Raw genomic sequence first — 16,137 nt, 5'->3', positions numbered from 1 at the left:
TAACAGTCCTAATCCCAGACACTAAGCTACCTCCGATGCAGGCTGGGACTGACTTAGCCCATGTCTACACCAGGCATTTCTTCTGAATTTATAATTACTGCACAAGCTGACTAAGGCAAAACAAACATAACCCAGTCCTGCATGTGAGGGTTTGGGCCTCATCTATTAACTGCTACTTTAAAGGTGACCTTGAGTCTTTGCTCCTCCTGGGAATTATACTGAATGGGGGCAGCATGCGGGGAGGGGCTGGGGTGTGGTGGTGGAGTGAAAGCCACTTCAGCTCAGAGTGAAATGGTCAAGGTATTAACCTACCTTCTGAAAGATACTAGAGACAAAGGAAATCAAGGGTGAGATCAAGTGCTAAACTCTTCTCATAATTTATTTTCAAATTTTTTGCAAAAATGAGAAAGGCCAATTCTGCTTACTGTGCCATGCGGACCCCTTTAAGGAGTCATCACATCTACTAAAGGACCTCTTAGATCTGTGACCCATGAAAATCTGCTCTCCTAGTGACAAGGTACAAGTACACAAAACACATATTGACATGACTTCTCCCAAATACAGCTGTCTTCAGTTGCTTTATTATTGTCCCTTTGCAACAAAATGGTGATGGTGGGCGATGGAGTAACATCAGGAACGCCAGAAGGAGGAAGTCAGAAAGCCCTTGGGGACAGGAATCTCCTTGTGCTGCAAACATTTCTGGTCAGGGAAAGACAAGGAAAACAGAATGATTCTCTGATAACACTGCTTCCAACACTTAAAGTTTGGAAGAAACTTTGAGGGACAGCAAGAGGAAGTAAGTCCTATGGATATAGTACATATATATACAATGGAATATTACTCAGCCATAAAAAACCCAAAATAATGCCATTTGCAGCAATGTGGATGGACCTAGAGACTGTCATACTGACTGAAGTAAGTCAGAGAAAGACAAATGTAATATCGCTTATATATGGAATCTAAAAAAAATAGTACCAATGAACTTCTTTACAAAACAGAAATAGAGTCACAGATGTAGAAAACAAACTTATAGTTACGGGGTGGGGGGAAGGATAAATTGGGTGATTGGGACTGACATATACACACTACTCCATATAAAACAGATAACTAATAAGGACCTACTGTACAGCACAGGGAACTACTCAATACTCTGCAATGACGTACATGGGAAAAGAATCTAAAAGAGAGTGGATATATGTTTATGTATAACCGATTCACTGTGCTATACAGCAGAAACTAACACAACATTGTAAATCAACTATACTCCAATAAAAATTAATTGAAAAAAAAAAAGGTTGTCTATAAGACTTCTCCTTCTGCATGAATTGCAGTGGAAGACAAATGCCAGGGTGTTGTTAATGTCTGTCCCACTTTCATCTCCCACAGCCTGGCCTCACCTTTCACTACTGCAATTTCCCCAACTGGGCTACTGGAAACTGGAAGTCAGTTGGCTGTCTTGGCAGACATACCAAAACGTAAAGTTTTTTGGCACTTGGAAAAAGGAGAGGAGTCTGGCTCAAACTGTAGTCTGTTTTCGTGGAGAAAGGTGACCACACATACCTGTTCCCTAGACCTGAGACTGAGAAAAGAACCTTGGCCAACATGCAAAAAGTGTATCAGTGGGCTTCCCTGGTGGCGCAGTGGTTGAGAGTCCGCCTGCCGATGCAGGGGACATGGGTTCGTGCCCCGGTCTGGGAGGATCCCACATGCCGCGGAGCGGCTGGGCCCGTGAGCCATGGCCGCTGAGCCTGCGCGTCCGGAGCCTGTGCTCCGCAGCGGGAGAGGCCACAACAGTGAGAGGCCCGCGTACCGCAGAAAAAAAAAAAAAAAAAAAAAAAAGTGTATCAGTGAGATAAGATTCACTACATATATTTTATTCATCTCTTAGGAGAGCTTTTCCCCACGGGCAGTATGGACAACGACGCATAGGAAGACGATGAAATAGCAGCCCTTAAGGTGGAGAGGGGTGGATGGACAAAACAGTAGGGTTGGGAAAAATCAAGAGGAAGAGACCACAGTCAGAGTCTGGATGTGCAAGACATGTCAGACACAGGTGCACTGGAGGCCGACAACAGTCTGGGATGTGCTGGTCTAAGGGCATCTTACCTCCAAGAACTGCTTGAGGCGTATGAAGGAACCCATCTGTCCTGAGCTGGTGATGGCTTCAATCCTACAGGGAGAGAAGGAAGACAGGTGAGTCACACCTATGACTCACACTTATCTTTTGGAGGAGTTAAGAGACCTGCTGATCTGGAGGAAGGGGCAGATCAAATGACTCACAGACATGTCTTCTAGACTGGATGCTGTCACTCTACTAAATGGTCTCAACATTGTTTTCTTTTCTTTTCTTTTTTCTTTTTTCACGCCCCTGCAGTGGAAGCATGGAGTCTTAACCACTGGACCACCAGGGAAGTCCCCTTATTTTTTTCAAATAAGTGGATAAAGGAAAAGAGAGCACTGTTCCTTTCCAAGGTCTTTGTGATCAGGTGGGATGGGTGCTGCCAATGCCTTTCCCCACTTTGCAAGGCCAGTGAGTTGAGAGGAATGAGAGGGTCCTTGAAGGTTAAAGCCACAACAGAGCCAAGCAAACTGGCTGACCAATCAGTTTCACCAGCTGATTTACTGAGGGAGTTTTTGCCTCCTTGGTTTCATTCATGACTGCATGTAATCACCATCCCAGATTTCTAAACTGGGTGAGTTTAGAAAAGAAGAGAGTTTAAAAAACGTCAGGTATCTGAATCCAAGATCTTCCTAATTTGTTTTTTTTATTTAGTCAACAATATTTAAGAGAGACTTCAGAAGTGTTTATTCAAATAACAAAGAAGAGATGGATGGGAGCAGATGTTACACTTAACACAGGTGCTTAACTGAGTCAGAAACAGCATGTAACAGCAGCCACGGTATCTGACGTCGTAAGTTTTCACCTACCAAATCCCCTGGTGTCTACTCAACAAGTCTAATACCTGGGGAAGTAGTCCTCTTTGATGAGAAGTATCATCTTCCAGAACTGGACCTGGTACTGCTTCATGAGGGCATTCCCACACACCTAGAAGGGAAGGTGGGCACTGTCAGAGCAGAGAATGAAAATTCACACTCATATGAGAGATCCATAAAGGACAATCAGACCTTTGCCTTTTGTGCCTATCAAGAATTTCAACCACAATGCCACTTAGCCAGCTAAGCAAGGGAATTAAAATCCAGCTTTCTTCTGAAGCATTTCTCATATACGGTAATACCTCCATTTAACCAGACTGCCAGGTAGCCAGGTGTTTCAGAAAACATGAATCAAACTTAATTTACTATTGATTCTATGGAACAGGATAGAAAGCCCAGAGATAAATCCACGCACCTATGGTCAACTAATCTATGACAGAGGAGGCAAGGATATGCAATGGAGAAAAGACAGTCTCTTCAATAAGTGGTGCTGGGAAAACTGGACAGCTACATGTAAAAGAAGGAAATGAGAACACTCCCTAACACCATACACAAAAATAAACTCAAAATGGATTCAAGACCTAAATGTAAGACCAGACACTATAAAACTCTTAAAGGAAAACATAGGAAGAACACTCTTTGACATAAATCACAGCAAGATCTTTTTTGATCCACCTCCTAGAGTAACGGAAATAAAAACAAAAATAAACAAATGGGACCCAGTGAAACTTAAAAGCTTTTGCAAAGCAAAGAAAACTACAAACTAGATGAAAATGTGGTACATATATACAATGGAATATTACTCAGCCATAAAAAGGAACGAAACTGGGTCATTTGTAGAGACGTGGATGGATCTAGAGACTGTCATACAGAGTGAAGTAAGGCGGAAAGAGAAAAACAGATATCGTATATTGACACATATATGTGGAATCTGGAAAAACGGTACAGGTGAACCTGTATGCAGGGCAGAAGTGGAGACACAGATACAGAGAACAAACATATGGTCATCAAGGGGGGCAAGTGGCTGGGGGTGGTGGTGGTGGGATGAATTGGGAGATTGGGATTGACATATATACACTTATATGTATAAAAGGGATAACTAATAAGAACCTGCTGTATAAAAAACAGATAAAATAAAATTCAAAAGAAACCAACCAAACAAAAAAAACCCTTAACTTACTATTGATTCTAAAGGTTTGACATACTTCCCATATTGTGACTTCAGGAGCTTTAAGGTGACTAGAAACTGTTAGCGTTATAGGCCAAATGGTCCCAGATTTGTTATGGCATGTGCCCCAAGCCTTTATTCTTCTCCTTTCCACAGAAACCCTACCCTTTCCCTGTAGTGGGGTCCCTAATGGGCAGAGAGGACTATACGGAGCCTCCTAGACGTGACTGGTAATCTGTGACCCAAGCTGGTTAATCCTATTTTCTCTCCTGGGAATCAGCAATCACAATGGTGGGACATTAGTCCCATTACACTGGGTGACCACACTGAGGCTGAGGGATATAGCCCAGGATGGCATCTTCTCCACTACGCACAGAAAACTTCAGAAAGTTCGCTTATAGAGAGAGAAGGAGGCAACCTGCAGGAAGAGCAGACATGGAAGACACGTGGTCCCAGGGGGAGGCTGCGTTGGTACCTGGTGACATTCCAGTTCCTGGTTCCAGGCCCTGATGAGATTCAACCGCACATCCTACCCTTGATTCTGGAGTGAGTCACTCCTATATCCCTAAAACAAATTCCTTTTCACTTGTACTGGGATGTATAGTTTTCTGTTCTTTAGAACGAGAAGACAACCACACAGTGAAGGAAAGTACACTGGGAAGAAAAATCAAAAGCTAGCTTTGTCTTGGGGATCAGGAAAAAATTTATGATAGTGGACGCTAATGCTGTTCACCGTTAAGTCTCTATTTCTTTTTTATTTTAGCTCCTAAAATCCTTGTAATTTCCTAAGTGATAAAGGTAAAAAGAACATCTTTTGTTGTATATATATTTATGTATTTTTTAAATTTTTTGGCTATGCAGCATGTGGGATCTTAGTTCCCTGACCAGGGACTGAAACTGCGCCTTCGCAGTGAAAGCACGGAGTTGTAACCACTGGACTGCCAGGAAATGCCCATTAGTCTCTATCTCCATATTCCTTTCCCAGTCACGTCACACAGTGGCCCAAGGCTGCTTCAACCACTGGCTCTCTCTCGTGTGATAGCTGTATTACGTACCTCCAAGAAATCAAAGAGGAGGGTGGCTGTCACATCTGACAGGGGCTCCATGTTTAAGATCTGTGCCAACCAGCGCCAGCCATGATTTAAGCCATGAGGGTGAATCTGGGAGGAGAGAGTCGGTCACTGTTTAATCTCATTTTATGCAGAGATCTAAATTTCCACCATTATCAACCAGCCATTACCAACAGGACATGAACCCCCAGATCAGCTAACCTAAGCAGCTGCCACAGGGCAGAAACAACACAAGCCAAACAAACTCTGTTTTTAAATACTGCAGACACTGGTATCCACACATTCTTCACAGCATCCCTGCAACACAGGGCTGTCAGCTTCAGTTTCAGGGATTCCACAGTTACTCTCATAGACATTTTACTTATTATTCTTGGTATCTCTAGCACAGAACCTGGGACATAGCAGGTGCACAATAGAAACTTCTTGGATTCAATCAACCTATATTCCTTTCTCTTTAGGTTTCCAAGGCCATCAACTTCTCCAACCCTCTGATCTCCATTCCTTGAAAAAAGAACTGGGCTGGCAGGTCAAAGCCCTGGCCCCCAGCCGTGGCTCTGTCATTGACAAGTGTGTATCACTACAGCTTGCTAAGCCTCCGTCTGTCCATCTGTGAAGTAAAGGTATGTGACCTAGATGGCCTCTAAGGCACCAATTAGTCTCTGAACAAATGACTCTGATGATCCAAAAGTTTCCTAATAATCAACATCAACTTCTCTGAAGAGTACCTATGAAGCAGCAATAGTCTTTAACTTATCACGTGACTGGACTGCCTCTCTGAAAGGTCAGTATTTCCTGCAGGTAAGATACACTAACGTGGACTCTGGTCCAACCTCTCATTATCGATACTAAGCCGCTTCTACTACCTCTTGTCGGTTTCCGTACGGCCACCGGAGCTGGATGATGGCAGCGTAGAGACGGATCATCCCGGACATGCGTTTTAGAAAGCTGTCTTGCTGTTCTACTCTGCAATCCATCACTTTGTAGCCAAGCATCCTATGTGGGAAGAAAATATTCAATGTGACAAGGCCAAAGTGAGGGTGACCAATTACTTTTTATGGCTAAAAGTAACTATATTATTACTACCTTTAGCATTATCATTAATACATTTTTACATGCTACTCACATCTATTATCAAATCTGTGCATCATATAAACCCTGAGAGGTAAACTCCCAGGAGGTAAGGGGTATCATTACCCCCATTTACAAATCATGAAAATAATGTTTAAAGAGATTAAATGATTTCCCCATTTTTGCAAATCTATTAAAAGACAAAGCAGGGATAAAATTCTAAGACCCCTGGATTCTAAATCCAGTGTTCTAAAGCCATCCAGTTTGCAAGACAATAAGTCTTTCAAAGACAGTTTGAAAGATACTGTATTCTCTGATAGAATGTTCAAGGTACATAAGAGATGTTCTGAGGAGAGGAAACAAATCCCAGTTCTATTTCTATTTCATTCATCACTCTAGGGATAGTAAGTAAGGAGAAAAACAACTTCACCTCTGATAATCTTCCAAAGCCATTCCCTCTTTGAAAGCTGGATAGAAAGGAACAGAGTAAGGACACTTCTTGTGCAGATGAGCAAGGATGAGGTCCCCCACTCTGGGGTGGAGCTCCCAGATCCCGGATGCCACGACTGCGATGGGGAATGCTGCTTCATGATGGGAGGCCACTTCCTCCTCCCCTTGTTTCTGGGAGCACAGACAAGGGGTGATTTTAAGTTAATACTTGAGAAAGGTTTAAAGGTTGTGCACCAGCCTCTTCTTCCCATACCTTTGGCAACAAGGTTCCTCACCACAAATTTCTCTGCCAGTTTGTACTGGACAAAGTCCAGGCCCTGTGGGTTAAGTGTGACGGACACAGAGCGCCCACCAGACTGAACGGGTTTTCCAGAGAGTAAGCTGTGGATCTTGTCAAAGATCTCCTTCAGCTTTGAGCCTGGGTATGAAAGACAAAGTTAGCGAAAAGATACAACTGCAGTCAATCTATTTTTTTCATCACCGCAGTAACAAATCCTCTATACAAACCCAGCTGTGCAGCCCTACAGAAGGTCAACGCCTAAAGCCAAAATACAGATGCGGAAAAATGTATGACAATCAAATCCATGATGTGGGGGATGAGAAAGTACACAAAGCGTGGTACTATTTCGAAGGAATTCCTTATTTGCAGAGTCAACTAATTCTGAAACTGACACAGCCGAGAGATGAACAGTAGTATAGAAATAGGTGTTGAATTGTTACAGATGCCACGGGTGTGGCTGGTCCCTAGAGAAGTCATTTGCAACTCTAGGGAAAACCTTCTAAAGGATCTTCCCCAACTCACAGTGATTCCCCCCTTCTCTTCGACCTGCCTTCCTCTATCCTCAGCAACACAGAAGCTACATTTGTATTACAGATCCTGTGTGCCCCATCTTCCACACTGGCTAGTTAGATTAGGACTAGTCACGCTGAGCTGATCAGCCAGCTGACAGAGTCGATTCCTTGAAGTGGCCACTCCTGTGACATGTACACATGTAAGCAGTGGGGCTCTGGCCCTGCTATGTGGACCAAAGAACAGCAGTCTACAAAATTAGAATGGAGGTGGACAGAGGGAAGCCAAGAGGAGAGAGAAAAGGGTCCTAAAATTTCTGGCTCCTGAGATCCAGCTCCATTCCTGCCATAGGTTCTGTGAAACTGCTATCTATCTATCTATTTAGGCTGCGTCGGGTCTTAGTTGCTGCACATGGGATCTTCCTTGTGGCACACAGGATCTTTTCTTTAGTTACGGCGTGCGGACTTCTTAGTTTCAGCATGCAGACTCTTAGTTGTGGCATACATGCGGGATCTAGTTCCCCAACCAGGGATCGAACCCAGTCCCCCAGCATTGGGAGCACACTGTCTTACCCACTGGACCACCAGGGAAGTCCCGAAACTGCTTTATCTTTAGAACAAACCCCCCTACCCCACCCACTTTTTCTTTTTACTTTTCTTTCTTTTTTTTTTTTGCTTAAGCAGATCTGAATTAGTTTCCATTATTTAAAATCAATGTTTGAACAAATACAGCATCTCCAGTTTAGAAATACCCTGCCAAATTCCTAATCACTTTAAGAAATATTTAAAAATCTCAGAGGGCTTCCCTGGTGGCGCAGTGGTTGGGAGTCCGCCTGCCGATGCAGGCGACAACACGGGTTCGTGTCCTGGTCCGGGAAGATCCCACATGGTTCCAAAAAAAAAAAAAAAAAAAGGGGGTGGGGAGAGTGGCAGCACATTTCTTAGGAAGTAAGAGAAGCAGGAAGAAACCAAGAATTAAATAATGAGATATCACAGAAATCTCAAGGCTAATCATCCCAGAAAAACAGAAACAGAGACTGTAACCTTACTGAGATATTAAAATATGTACATTTCCACACAAATTTACTCAGCTCACCTTCCTGCTAAGTCATACCCTACTATTCCTTGACTGACGGTTTCAAAGGGCTCCATTGGCCAAATCCCCAGCCGGCCCCTCTCCCCGTGGCTCTCCAGTTAGGAAAATCAGGTCCCAACCCTATGCCTGATATGGCCTCCCACATCCCATATGTCACAACGGCACCATATCCTTCTTTAAATTCTGCTCCGAATCTAACTACTCACGGACACCCACCTTTCAAGAGGCAGCAATTAGGTCACCTCTCTCTCAGTCATTCAACATTTACTGGGCACTAACTCTAGAAAATGTTCGTGTCTGACTGGGCTGTAAGCTCTTAAAGTGCTTACAATAATGATGGAGACAAAGGGACATATGGAATGGAATGGAATAGGCAGGAAAATGAAGAATGGCAAAACTAGAGTCTAATCAGATATAGAGAATGAACTAGAAGAAGCAGTCAGGGGGATGACTCGCAGGTTTCAACTAAGGTGACCGAGTAGATAAGGTGCTATTGATTACTTAGAGCGAACAGGAGAAAAGGCAGGCAAGAGGAAAATGATGAGTTCACATCGGAACATTCTAAACCTGACAAAGCTGAGGGGCATCTAGGCAGAGCTGCCCCTCGGCTAGCTGGAGCGAGGGAACCTGAAGCTCAAAGGAAAGGAATGACCCAGAGACCGATCTGAGTGTCATGTGTGCAGAGGTCAAGTCTGACACCATGGGGGTTCTTTAGAATGAGAAGAACTTCGGGGTAGAAGCACATCCCTGAGGACACACTTACCACTGATGTGGGGGCAGGAGACTGAGGAACCCACAAAGGAGAAAGAGAGGGAGGAGGAGAAGCTGGAAATTAATGATGCTGCGGAAGCCAGAGGAGTAGAGGTGATGGAGGGAATAATCAACGGTACCAAAAGGCAACATGGGGACTTCCCTGGTAGTGCAGTGGTTGAGAATCTGCCTGCCAATGCAGGGGACATGGGTTCGAGCCCTGGTCCGTGAAGATCCCGCATGCTGTGGAGCAACTAAGCCTGTGCACCGCAACTACTGAGCCCATGAGCCACAACTACTGAAGCCCGTGTGCCTAGAGCCCATGCTCTACAAGAGAAGCCACCACAATGAGAAGCCCATGCACCACAACCAAGAATAGCTTGCTGCAACTAGAGAAAGCCTACACATAGCAACGAAGACCCAATGCAGCCAAAAATAAATTAACCAAAAGGCAACAAGAAAATTAGAAAATACTGAGAAGACACAGAATCAAAAGAAACAGATTTTAGAATGTGAGTGACAGGCATGTTTAAAGGGAAGGGAGCCTGTAAAAGGGAGTAATTTTGCAGAAAACAGGAGCGATCTCTCTTGAAGGAGATGGGAGGGGATAAGAATAAGGCTCCCGAGAGCCTCGTTCAAGGCTTAGGCAGAAGGCTAAGTGTGGGCTGGAAGGGTAGCGCACCTTTTGAAGCAGGAGACGAAGAGGTAAATACAGCTGTGTGTCGGTGGAAGGGGGTGCATCTGAGGATCTCACACCTGGCGTCTCAAATTTTCCTGATGAAGGAGGAGGCAGGGCTGCCTGCGGTCAACTGAGGGGTAAAGACCTGAGGATGAGCCTGAGGAGAGCAGCGAAGGTGTGGAACGGCTGTTCAGTCAACCTCGCCCCTGTTGCCTTGACTATCAAAGGAAATGGCACTTTCAATTCTAGAAAGTGATACGTGTTTACTTATTTGACCTTGCCCTGTTCCAGAATGAATTCCAGGCAGCCACGTGATATGGAAGTTTTGTCATGTAGCCTCTCAAGGGCAGGAACTGCAACTGCTTATGCTTTCTGGGCAACAAGTTACTCAAGGGAACTGGGACCCAGGCTAAGTCAGAGCAGCTTGCCCGCTGCATGTGCTCCCCAGCCACTGCGCAGCACAGTCTGTACTGTGGAGGCTTCCACATCTGAGCTCTGTGAAAATGAACCTCTGTTTCTAAAGAATAGGAAAAAGGGGTCTTTCTCCTGTCTGGTTCTTCCTCTCTAAATCTCAGTCTCTGGAGAGAAAAGGAAAGCATTCTCAAGTGTTAACAAGCAGGCTTCGAGTCTGGAAAAGCTAATGTTGTAGGACAAAAAGCAAAGAATACAAGTCACATCCTAGGTTCTCTTAGGGGTGCTTTCTGCAATAACTTCTAACTTTAGGTAAGAGCCTTCCTAAACAATTCACTTTTTTTTCTTTTTAGCTGCCTAGGGTCTTCATTGCTGTGCACGGGCTTTCTTTAGTTGCAGCGAGTGGGGATTACTCTTTGTTGCAGTGCACAGGCTTCTCATTGTGGTGGCTTCTCTTGTGGAGCACGGGCTCTAGGCATGCGGGCTTCAGTAGTTGCAGCACACAGGCTCAGCAGTTGTGGTGCACAGGCTTTGTTACTCTGCAGCATGTGGGATCTTCCTGGACCAGGGGTTAAACCCGTGTCCCCTGCATTGGCAGGCGGATTCTTTTTTTTAAATTAATTAGTTTGTTTTTATTTTTGGCTGTGTTGGGTCTTCGTTGCTGCACACAGGCTTTCTCTATTTGCGGCAAGCGGGGGCTACTTTTCGTTGCGGTGCAAGGGCTTCTCATTGCGGTGGCTTCTCTTGTTGCGGAGCATGGGCTCTAGGCACGCAGGCTTCAGTAGTTGTGGCACGTGTGCTCAGTAGTTGTGGCTTGCGGGCTCTTGAGTGCAGGCTCAGTAGTTGTGGCGCACGGGCTTAGCTGCTCCGCGGCATGTGGGATCTTCCCTGGCCAGGGCTCGAACCCATGTCCCCTGCATTGGCAGGCAGATTCTTAACCACTGCGCCACCAGGGAAGCCCCTGGCGGGCGGATTCTTAACCACTGCACCACCAGGGAAGTCCCCAATAACTTACTATTAATATATAGCTTATTTTTTTTTAATGTGTCAACACATGATGATTTCCTTCTACATGTTGAAAGAAAACAAAGGAGAGTAAGCTATATGCATATAGCTTATATACCTAATCCAACTGTCAACATTTGTTGAAACACATTCTATTTATAAGAACCTTACAGATAAGTGGATTTGGAATCTCAAAAAATACTTGTACAATGTAGTGAAGGGCCATGTTCTTAATTCCTCTGACCAACCTGCAATGGTGGAGATCTGGCTCACTGGAATGGTGGCAGCCTTCTGGAGGTCCATCTTGATCTTTTTGGCCTGTCAGAACAGAACAGTGAGAAGGCAGACAGTGTTCTGAAGAGCTGAGTAGACGCCCTCAGGGTTAGGGAATGTGACACGCTAGCTACATTCCTCTGGGACACGAGGCTGTGGGCGGCACCATGCGGCCCAGAGAATTCCCAACTCCCATCCCTCCTACCTGACTGTCTTTGCTGTTGCTCAGTCCCTCAAAGGCCAACACACACTGACTGGAGGCCTCCTGCAGCTGCTGGTACCACTGCATTGTACTATCTTGCACCTTCACCTGGAGGTCTGAGGGATGAAAGAAAGGCTTTCATAATAGGAGAATTTCTTAACATTTAATATGAGCCAGGTACTGTTCTAATCACCTTATATATGGATTAACTGCTTTCACTGTCATAGTAATCCTATGAGGTAGATTCTGTTATTATCTTCATGTTACAGATTAGGAAACAGTCATGGAAAGGTTAGGTAACTTGCAAAAGTCACGTTGCCAGGAAGTACAAAAACTAGATTCCCACTGATCTGGCTCCAAAGGCAGCGTTCTGAACCACTATGCTATATCGATGCTCTTGTGTATTCAATAAACATATATTCTATACATACTTATTTAAAATACTCAGTATCAGCAATATTTGGAATAATACATCTACTAGAATTATACAGAATTTCAAGTCCTCACGGCAAATGCTGGAATCTGACGTGAGGCTTCACATCAACAAAAACTAAATTTAATTCACTGAAAGTACTGAATTTTACATTATTTAAAAGTTCTGGTAAATTGTCCTGTAGCTTAAATATAATATTCAAAACACGTTCTTGTTTCTTTTCCCATTCTGAAACTTTTACACATCAAGTTGAAGGACCATTTCCACACTGAGACCTACCTTCATTCAGCTTCCCTCCTGGGCCCTGCCTGGAAGCTGGGGGCTCTTTGCGGACCTCTGGCCCCTGCTGCACCTGTGACTCTTGCCGGTTTACCTGGGCCTCCTCTTCATCCTGCCTCCTCCTGTCCTCACAGGCCCTGGCGATTTCCTGCTGCAAGTTCACAAGGAGGTCCCGCATTTCCTGCAGCGCTCTCTCAGCCACAGCTTGCTCCTCTGCTGTGGGAAAGCCGTTCTGTCACAGCGACAGAGGCAGAGCTTAGTGGTTATTTCCTAGGTACCTGAGGTGCTGAATCATACCTCACACAAGTCCACAAATTTCTAAAATGGAATTGTGCCAGTGGAGTACCCACATTCAACACGTTGATACCTACTGCTTTCCTGTTCTCTTAAAGGTAATACCGATTTACCATCACATCCACAGGATCGACGGAGAGATTTTTCAATGCTCTCACCAACCCTGGCTGGAATAACTTTTTTTTTTTTTAAAAGATGGTAGCCAATTCTTTTTTTTATTTTATTTCATTTAATTATTTATTTTTTGGCTGCGCTGGGTCTTCGTTGCTGCACGTGGGCTTTCTCTAGTTGTAGTGAGCGGGGGCTAATATTTGCCATGGCCCACGGGCCCAGCCACTCCGCGACACGCGGGATCCTCCCGGACCGGGGCACGAACCCATGTCCCCTGCATCGGCAGGCAGACTCCCAACCACTGCGCCACCAGGGAAGCCCCCCGGAATAAATTTTTAAAAGCTTGTGGCAATAGTCTAGATAAAAACTGAACCAGCTTTACATTTTCTTAGAATGACACCTCTTTGGTTATAGTGCATTATTCCTTTGAGTCACTGACAAATTTGAATTCTTTATCTTTTATTAAGAACATCTGCTCATAAATGGGCTCACATACAAGTCCAACGAACATGCACATTTCTTTTAGTGTGCTATTTTGTCAGAATTTCACTCAGGATTTTAAAATGAATTGAGAAGCTCTGCACCATTTTCTATGTTCTGTCCTATCAACATGTTTCATAGTTTTGCCTGTTAAATCAGCAAGGCCTCTACTGTGTTGTATATTTGAAAGGTGCTAAGAGAGTAAATCTTAAAAGTTCTCATCACAAGAAAAACAAAATGTTTCCTAGTTTCTATGGTGACAGAAGATAACTGGACTTATTGTGATCACTTTGCAGTGTTTATAAATACTGAATCAGGGTTGTACACCTGAAACTAACATAATGTTGTCAATTATACCTCAAAAAAAAAAGCAAAGGTGGAAACAATAAAATGTTACAATATTTGCAATATACTTAAAACAACAAGATCTCTTATTTTTTATTAAAAAATTTTTTTGGCTGAAGTATAACTGACATACAATATTATATTAATTTCAGGTGTATATGCATCATGAATTAAGTCCTCTTTTTTTCACTTTTAAAAATCTTTATTTTATATTAGAGTATATTGAATTACAATGTTGTGTTAGCATCAGTTGTACAGCAAAGTGATTCGGTTATACATATACATATATCCATTCTTTTTCAGATTCTTTTCCCATATAGGTTACTACAGAATATTGAGTAGAGTTTCCTGTGTTATACAGTAGGTCCTTGTTGGTTATCTATTATATATATAGTAGTGTGTATATGTTAATCCCAAACTCCTAATTTAGCCCTTCCCCCACCTTTCCCCTTTGCTAACCATAAGTTTGTTTTTGAAGTCTGTGAGTCTGTTTCTGCTTTTGTAAATAACTTCATTTGTATCATTTTTTAGATTTCACATATTAGTGATATATTTGCCTTTGTCTGAGAAGTCCTGTTATTTTATTTTTAATTTATTTTTTTAAAAATTAAATTTTATTGGAGTATAGCTGATTTACAATGTTGAATTCTTATTTTATTTTTTTAATTTATTTTGGCTGAGTTGGGTCTTTGGTGCTGAGTGCGGGCTTTCTCTAGTTGCAGTGAGTGGGGGCTACTCTTTGTTGTGGTGCGCGGGTTTCTTATTGCGGTGGCTTCTCATTGCGGTGGCTTCTCTTGTTGCAGAGCATGGGCTCTAGGTGTGTGGGCTTCAGTAGTTGTGGCACATGGGCTCAGTAGTTGTGCCTCGCAGGCTCTAGAGCGCAGGCTCAGTAGTTGTGGCGCACTGGCTTAGTTGCTCCACAGAATGTGGGATCTTCCCGGACCAGGGCTCGAACCTGTGTCCCCTGCATTAGCAGGCAGATTCTTAACCACTGCGCCACCAGGGAAGTCCCTGAATTCTTATATTAAACCAACTTGTTCCAGATAGTAAAACAACAGCAACAAAAAAATTCTACAGGATATTCATGGTAAGTTTTGTCTTTTAGGTATTAAAATGTATTATAAAGCTATATCAATTAAATTATAATGATCCTGATATAAGAATAAAAACACATCAAGGAAACAGAAAAAAATACTGAATAGATACATGTATATGTATAACTGAATCACTTTGCTGTACACCTGAAGCTAACACAACATTGTTAATCAACTCTACTCCAATATAAAATAAAAAGTAAAAAAAACCAAAACTGAGAAAGAGCTCCTAGGATACTATTTAGCGTGATAAGAGATATTTACAAATCAGGAGGGAAAGTGGTAGTAAAATAGTGTGAATATTTTACAGCATAAAGGTCTTTATCTCCCACCAACCATCAAATAAATTCCAGGTGGATTAAGTGAGGGGAAAAAACCCAAAGCATTCTTATATCAAAAATGTCATAAGGGGGCTTCCCTGGTGGCGCAGTGGTTGAGAGTCCGCCTGCCGATGCAGGGGACACGGGTTTGTGCCCCGGTCTGGGAAGATCCCACATGCCGCAGAGCGGCTGGGCCCGTGAGCCATGGTCGCTGAGCCTGCGCGTCCGGAGCCTGTGCTCCGCAACGGGAGAGGCCACAACAGTGAGAGGCCCGCGTACCGCAAAAAAAAAAAAAGAAAAATATCATAAAGGCCCCCAGTCACTGCAACTAGAGAAAGCCCACGCACAGAAACGAAGACCCAACACAGCCAAAAATAAATAAATAAATAAATAAATAAAATATTAAAAAAAAATGTCATAAGGGCTTCCCTGGGGGCGCAGTGGTTAAGAATCCGCCTGTCAACACAGGGGACACGGGTTCAAGCCCTGGTCTGGGAAGATCCCACATGCTGTGAAGCAACTAAGTCCGTGAGCCACAACTACTGAAGCCCGTGCACCTAGAGCCCATGCTCTGCAACAACAGAAGCCACCACAATTAGAAGCCCACACACTGCAATGAAGAGTAGCCCCTATTCGCTGCAACTAGAGAAAGCCCGCATGCAGCAACAAAGACCCAACACAGCCAAGAATAAATAAAAATAAAAAATAAATTTATAAAAAAAAGATAAAGACCTTAAAAAAATGTCATAAACTATGGTTGCAACAGAACAGAGTGCCATGCAGTTACATAAAGAAATGAAGAAAACTACATGTTTCAAAGCAGTGATCTCCAAGATAAATTAAGTGCAAAAAAGCAGGGTCCAGAACAGTGCCTATAGCAAGTTAT

General features: G+C 43.6%; 1 protein-coding gene across 1 annotated transcript in view; it reads right to left on the bottom strand.

Moving 5' to 3' along the window:
* Nucleotides 1-353: 353 nt before the first annotated feature.
* Nucleotides 354-16,137, bottom strand: part of GLE1 (GLE1 RNA export mediator) — a 39,239-nt gene continuing 23,455 nt past the window's right edge. Inside the window, exons 7-16 of the mRNA XM_024762536.1 lie at nt 12,608-12,839; nt 11,899-12,011; nt 11,669-11,738; nt 6,966-7,108; nt 6,671-6,861; nt 6,036-6,165; nt 5,158-5,262; nt 2,964-3,046; nt 2,107-2,170; nt 354-699 (exon numbers count right to left, since the gene is read on the bottom strand). Of these exons, the coding sequence (XP_024618304.1) occupies nt 631-699; nt 2,107-2,170; nt 2,964-3,046; nt 5,158-5,262; nt 6,036-6,165; nt 6,671-6,861; nt 6,966-7,108; nt 11,669-11,738; nt 11,899-12,011; nt 12,608-12,839 (1,200 nt within the window). The 3' untranslated portion in view covers nt 354-630. The remainder of the gene's footprint in view (nt 700-2,106; nt 2,171-2,963; nt 3,047-5,157; nt 5,263-6,035; nt 6,166-6,670; nt 6,862-6,965; nt 7,109-11,668; nt 11,739-11,898; nt 12,012-12,607; nt 12,840-16,137) is intronic.

Source organism: Neophocaena asiaeorientalis, unplaced genomic scaffold, assembly GCF_003031525.2.
Source record: "Neophocaena asiaeorientalis asiaeorientalis breed wild unplaced genomic scaffold, Neophocaena_asiaeorientalis_V1.1 scaffold78, whole genome shotgun sequence".
Classification (NCBI taxonomy): domain Eukaryota; kingdom Metazoa; phylum Chordata; class Mammalia; order Artiodactyla; family Phocoenidae; genus Neophocaena; species Neophocaena asiaeorientalis.
This window is presented reverse-complemented; position numbering and strand designations above follow the sequence as displayed.